Raw genomic sequence first — 6,983 nt, 5'->3', positions numbered from 1 at the left:
ACTTTGTTCATTTTGTTTCAGAATCTGCAAAATGTTCATTTTAGCAAAATAAGAGGGATCAACACATGTTATTTTTATTTAGTACTGACCTGAGTAAGATATTTCACATAAAATATGTAGTCTACAAGAGAAAACAATATTTTAATTTATAAAAATGACCCTGTTCAAAAGTTTTTTTTTTTTTTTTTTTTTTGTTTAGTGATAGTTGTTCACGAGTCCCTTGTTTGTCCTGAACAGTTAAACTGCCTGCTGTTCTTCAGAAAAATCCTTCAGGTCCCACAATTTCTTTGGTTTTTCAACATTTTTGTGTATTTGAACCCTTTCCAACAATGACTGCATGATTTTGAGATCCATCTTTTGACACTGAGGACAACTGAGGGACTCATATGCAACTATTACAGAAGGTTCAAACACTCACTGATGCTCCCGAAAGGAAAAACTAGCATTAAGAGCCGGGGGTGAAAACCTTTTGAAGATCAGTGTAAATGTAACTTATCTTCTCAGGAACATGTATCTTCTGTAGCTTCGAATGGCACTACAAAACTAAAAAAAAAAAAAAGATGTTTAGGCAAAAAAAAAAAGAAAAGAAAAAATCTACACATCCTCATTCCATTCAAAAGTTTTCACCCCCTGGCTCTTAATGCATTTTTTTCCTGAAGCATCATTGAGTGTTTGCACCTTCTGTAATAGTTGCATATGAGTCCCTCAGTTGTCCTCAGTGTGAAAAGATGGATCTCAAAATCATACAGTCATTGTTGGAAAGGGTTCAAATACACTAAAATGCTGGAAAACCAAAGAATTTGTGGGAGCTGAAGGAATTTTCTGAAGAACAGCAGGCAGTTTAACTGTTCAAGACAAACCAAGGAACTCACAAACAACTATCACTAAACAAAACAAACAAAAAAATTAAATAATTTCTCTTGTGGGCTAAATGTAAACATCTTTTATGGGAAATACCTTATTCATGTCAGTACTAAACCAAAAACAACATGCATTTTGTATGATTCCTCTTTGGTAAAATTATTCTGCAAACATTTTTCTTAAACTGTATATTGTAAAGTGCATGTTATAAATGCAAATGCATCTATATATATATATAAACAAGAAATAAAACTGCAACAATGAAAATACTGTTCTTGTATAGTATGGTTATATTTCCATTACTGCCCAAAAGTAGGCCTACATTTAACAATCTAATAAAAATATTTACCATATAAAAATGATTTCTTATTCTTTTTTTTTCTAAGCTTTTTGGCAGTTTCCAGCTTTAAAAAAATATTTTAGCTTTGTAAATATTTATCATACAGCATTTTAATATTAATAGAGATCGTTTTTTGTCCCTTGTGTGGATCAAAATAAAAATTGAAGTTTGTTTTCGGTATTGTCTTCAACTGCACGTGCATCATCCTCCTCCTCATCATCTTCACACTTGTTTGTTTGTGAGTGAATGCCGCGATAGATCCGCAGCTGCTGTGAAGCTCCATCAGGAAGCAGCACAGTTTGTTTAAATAAAGGCGTGTATGGCTATAAATGCAGATCATTCAACTCTATGACACACTTAGCTACTCTCTGTAGATGAACAATTGTTGTTTTATACGTAGCAAACATCATCCCACCCCCGATTTCAGGAGCAGTCAATCTCAATGTAAGTGTGACCAGGAGGAAAAGTGTAGGTAAGCGCATTATACAAGCCTTAAACTAACAATTTGAAATGCTGAGACATAAATAATGATCGGACTCGATAGTAATCCAGTAATACACAAGTGATGTAGGCGGTGCAACGGTAAACGCAGGAAAACGAAACTCTGCGCCGATGATCACTGCAGGCGTTAACGGCTCTGCGTCGCGTTTGGCTTCATGCACATGGAAACATAACATTGTGTTGCAGTTATGATCGTAAACACACAGTTCGACACGCATCCGCGTCGAGTTTCGTGCGTGTTCTTCTAGGTAAGGCATCCACGTTTTTATGTTGGAAAATGGCTGCACGTAAATAGCTAAAAGCGCCCGCGTCTTTATGAACGGATTTCTATTTTTCTGCTAAACGCGATTAACAGCAGAGCAAGATTTATGGCATGAAACTGAGTGGCGTGGTTTAGCGGTTCATTGGGAGCTAGTTGTTAGAGCAAGGTGTCAAAGTCGAGCCTCGTTTACACTGATAGGGTTAATGACTGCAGGACGCGCTGCTCGCCGCTAGTTGGCGTCCTCTCTTTAGTTTTGATAGACTAGTGACACATTATAAACTGTATTTACAGATACACATGAGATGTTATTGTTTTTACAGCTAAAAATTGACATTCCGCGTATGTATATCTAGACCAAGTGAACGACTATTAATAAACTCAAAATTTCTAATTTTATTTCATATTTTTGTACTTTTTATGTCACAATTTTGACTTTTTTGCATACAGTATTTACAGATATAAATGAGATCTTATTGTTTTGACAAGTAATACGTTTTCTTACAGCTAAAAATTGAGATTCTGCATTTAGATCGCATTATATTAACAAGGTGGATGATAAACACGAAGAGTCGAAATTGTTAGAAAAACTTAATTATAACAAATAATTATGAAATAACAATTTTGACCTTTTATGTCATAATTATGACATCATAATTTAAACAGCTCAGAATTTCTTACTTTTTATGTCATAATTTATGACTAGGAATTTCAAAAACTCTTTTTGGCATATTTAAGATTTTTTTTATCTCATAATTATGTCTTAGCATCTATTTTAACTGTCATAATTATGACGTTTTAATTCATATATTATGATTTACAAAAAAAATCATGCTTAGGTAAATCGTTGTAAATTATGATAAAAACAATTATGACAAAGTTTTTGACCTTTTATGTCATAATTATGACATTAATCAATAATTATCCCAGAATTTAAACTTTATTTGTTTATACTTTTATATTATATCTAATTATTATGACTTTAATATATATATATATATATATATATATAATATTATTATTATTATTTTTTGTCATATCACTTTCAATATCAGAATTATGATTTTCTTATCTCTTTCATTTTGACTTTGTCTCATAATTATGGCTTTATATCTCATAATTTTGACATTTTGTGATACTTGCGTTTTATAATTATGACTTTATTGCTTCATCTTTTTTTAAATCTCATTATTATCACTTAGCATCTCACAATTTTGACTATTTATGTCATAATTATGATGTTTTCAAAATTATGATATACCAAAAAAAGAAAACAATCTTAGGTAAAATCATTGTTTTGAGATAAAATGTTATGATAGAAATTATGACATAAAAAGTCAAAATTATCACAATTATGACAATTTTTCGACTTATTTGATCTTTTTTTATATATAATTATGAAGTTTTATCTTGGGATTTCTACTTCATATGTCATCATTTTACCTTTTATGTCACAATTTTGACTTAATCTAATTATTTATCATAATTATGGTATAGTATCTCAAAATGTGTTTTCTTTTAATCTTAACATTTCAACTTTTTATCTTATAATTATGACTTTATCTCATAATTTTGTGCTGTCATTATAACTAATGCCATAATTACAACTTTGTATCTCATTATTATGACTTAGCATCTCACAGTTTGACTATTTATGTCATAAATTATGATGCATCAAAAAATCAAGCTTAGGTAAAATCATTGTTTTGAGAGAAAATGTTGTGGAATAAATAATGACATAAAAAGTCTAAATTGGAAAAATCAGAAAAAACATGAAATAAATAAATATGACAAAAACAAAAATTGATTGTTTATGTCATATTTTTATCTAATAATTATGACTTTTTTAATCTCAGATTTTCTATTTTTATTTAATATTTTTTCCTTTTTATCTTATAATATAATTAGGACTTTTTAATCTGATAATGTTGACTTTCTGTCTCATAATTGCGGCTTAGTGACATTTTGTGATACATGAGTTTTATCTCAAAACTTCAACATTGTAAACTCATTATTATGACTTAGCATTTCCATGATATAATTATAATTCTCTGTTTTTTTCCCCACTGTTCGATGAAATCGGTCCTCTAGTGAAGCCTATTTAAAATTTTGTCTGTTTGCATTAAATCCAGAGGAGCATTTAAGTAACTGTACTGTTCTCTGTCTGTATTGCACAGTTACCAAAGACAATCATAATGGCGCACGGCTCTCCTGACGGCTGTTTGGAGTCAGAGCTCACCTGTCCCATCTGTCTCCATCTCTTCCTCGACCCGGTCACTCTTCCCTGCGCTCACAGTTTCTGCCTAGTGTGTCTGGAAACACCAGAAAGGGATAAAACGTCTGGTTTTGATCAAGTGCTTTGCTGCCCAGTATGTGGACAGGAACATCTCAGCCCAGAGTCCCTGCCGAGAAACATCAAACTAAAACAAATAGTCGAGAACTACAAAGCCAACAGCGTCAGCGAAGGCGAAGTTCAATCCAGTGCGGAAGACAAAATAATCAATGACCATCCAACTTCAGAAGATGCTGATGTGTGCACTTCAACGGATTCTGAGAAAGTGGAAACCAATGAACAAACATCTAAACTGAATCCCATCATAACTAGTGTACAAGAAAAGCTCACTCTAGTAGATGATTTGTTGAATAAAGAAACAGCCAGAGAGGCTGTGGTTACAGCAACACACGCAGATCTGAGGAAAGACGTAAGCAGCGTGTTGGAGGAGATGGCAGAGCTGGTGAAGACCTACAACGCAACTGTGTTGAAGCTTCTGGAGGCCGAGTTGAAACCCAGAGAAGACGCTGTTGAGAAACGAGTCCGAATGCTATCCGACCTCCAGAAGCAACTGACAACGGCTGAACTTCAAGTCAACACTTTAACGGGAGAGATGGACGATGGGTGTTTTACAGATGGAGTCCAAAACGTCGAGAACCAGGTTTCCATCTTGACGCCTCCGCAGGACAACTCAAGCGATCTGGAATTATCCAGTCATTTAAAAAAAGTCTGTGAGAAGATCGAACACCAAAATGCTCAACTCCGCCTCGGACTCGGATCCGCTCAACGAGCCCTGCGTGTCGTCCTCAACCCATCCGAGGTGACGTTCGACCCTGAAACCATCCATCCCAATCTGGTTTTATCTGAAGACCTCAAAGCGGTGTCGTTCAGCGTAGCCAAACAGCCATATCCAGCCAGTTCTCAGAGATTTACCAGCTTCTTCCAAGCTTTGAGCTCCCAAAGCTTTGTTCGAGGAGAACATCTCTGGAACTTTCAGGCTGAAGGCTGTCCTTGGGTTCTGGCCTTTTGTTACGGCGACCTGCCCAGATCTGGTTCTGGTAGCGGTCTGGAGAGCAGCGCTGGTTCCTGGTGCCTCATGTACTGTGATAACCTTCTGAGGGCGTACGAGAAAGGAAAGGACACGCCGCTTAGACGTACACCATCTCTCAAGAGAATGGAGATACGGCTTAGCTTTAGTAGCGGCACTTTAGCGTTTTACAGCGTTAGTGATGTGACTGGAGATAAAACTCATCTGCACACTTTTAAAGTCAGCTTTACGCACCCGGTGTATCTGGCTGTAAGGATGATGTCCGGTCAGCCCAAAGCACACATAACCCTCAACTAGTGATTGCAATCAAATTACTCCACTTCCCAAAACAAAATTTTTAGGGATGCACCGAAAGGAAAATTCTTGGCCAAAAATTAGGCTACAGGCCGATTACCGAATATGTTTTTTTTGTGTGTTTTTCCCCTATGTATTTTGCCAATTTTTTTACCATTGCGTAAATTAAATAGCCAAAATGTGCTTTTTACAGTTTTGTCTTGCTTTTCAAAGAAAAAAAAATCTATTTCAAAACAACAATTTAAAAATATTTTTTACATTCTAGTAGACATTATAGCCTACCAACAAAGCACAACTTAACTTAAATTGAATACGTTAGTAAAATAATATTCTTTGGCCATTTTTGAAGACCCCCTTCTTGAATTTTTTATGCACAAATAATGCTTTTTACTTTTTACAAAAAAAAAAAAAAAAAATTAAATAAAGAAAACAGCGATGTAGGGCGATTTTGAAGTTGGAGGAGAAAATAAGATGGAAGTTTTTGGACATACCCTAACTGTCTACCCTAACCTGAGAACACAGAGTTTGCATGCACATCACAGAGCTAGACAAGATGAGCATTTGTTTTTAAAAAGGGTAAAAATATTAATTTATTTTTAAAAAATCATTGATGGCTTCACTAGATCAGACCCTTATTTCTCGGCTGGGATCGTTTAGAGTCCTTTGAAGCTGCATTGAAACTGCATTTTTAACCTTTAATACGTTGAGCACCATTGAAGTCCACAATGCAGTGAAAAACCTTGGAATGTTTTCCTCAACAAAAAAAAAACTACTGAAGAAAGAAAGACATGAATATCTTGAATGATATAGGGGGTGGATAAATTATCAGGAAAGTTCTATTCTGGAAGTGGAGTAATCCTTTAATTTGACTTCACTAGGAGATTGAAGTGGCCACTAGAGAAAATCACATGTTTCTGCAGTGCTTTCACCTCATGCAACCAATTGCTAAAATGATTTCTTAAGCCTTATTCATCCAAACTTATTCTGTTGTCTTGATGTTATGATGCAATACGTCCTTATTGTCTACATTGTCACATGCGTTCTGTTTGCAGTATTTAATTTAATCAAAATACAGTGTGTTAGGAATGCGAGCATGTGACATTTGTTTAACAAGACCACATTACATTTAAAACCATTCTAATTCTGTTGCTGTTTTTATTTTATTTTAACATGTTTGTTAATACTTGCTTCTGCCTAATTTAAATAAACAGCATTTACTCTTTTCTATATATCCCATTATAGTCTATTATTTATTGTATAGCCCTAAACAGACCCCCAAAGTTCATTTTATTTTATGTCTTTTATTTTGAAGAGTTGCCTACAAGCCGACCATCAACTTCGGAAAGGCGGTTAGGCTTTTATTTTGAAGTGTCGCCTGGAAGAGATGCCTTCGGTGTCATTTTTGTTT

At 34.5% G+C, this 6,983-nt stretch overlaps 1 protein-coding gene across 2 annotated transcripts; it reads left to right on the top strand.

The window, feature by feature from the left end:
• The first annotated feature begins 1,536 nt into the window (after nucleotides 1-1,536).
• Nucleotides 1,537-6,811, top strand: trim107 (tripartite motif containing 107). Of its 2 annotated transcripts, none has more exons than XM_073852211.1 (2): nucleotides 1,537-1,673; nucleotides 4,139-6,811. In XM_073852211.1, the coding sequence occupies exon 2, from the start codon at nucleotides 4,157-4,159 to the stop codon at nucleotides 5,576-5,578; it is 1,422 nt and encodes a 473-aa protein (XP_073708312.1). In that variant the 5' UTR covers nucleotides 1,537-1,673; nucleotides 4,139-4,156; the 3' UTR covers nucleotides 5,579-6,811. The 2 variants fall into 2 exon arrangements, with proteins under 2 accessions (XP_073708312.1, XP_073708311.1); XM_073852210.1 differs by lacking the exon at nucleotides 1,537-1,673 and adding an exon at nucleotides 1,806-1,950.
• Nucleotides 6,812-6,983: the final 172 nt, after the last annotated feature.

Source organism: Garra rufa, chromosome 12, assembly GCF_049309525.1.
Source record: "Garra rufa chromosome 12, GarRuf1.0, whole genome shotgun sequence".
Taxonomy (NCBI): Eukaryota; Metazoa; Chordata; class Actinopteri; order Cypriniformes; family Cyprinidae; genus Garra; species Garra rufa.
The sequence above is the reverse complement of the archived record's forward strand: the minus strand, read 5'-3'. Positions and strand labels throughout refer to the sequence as shown.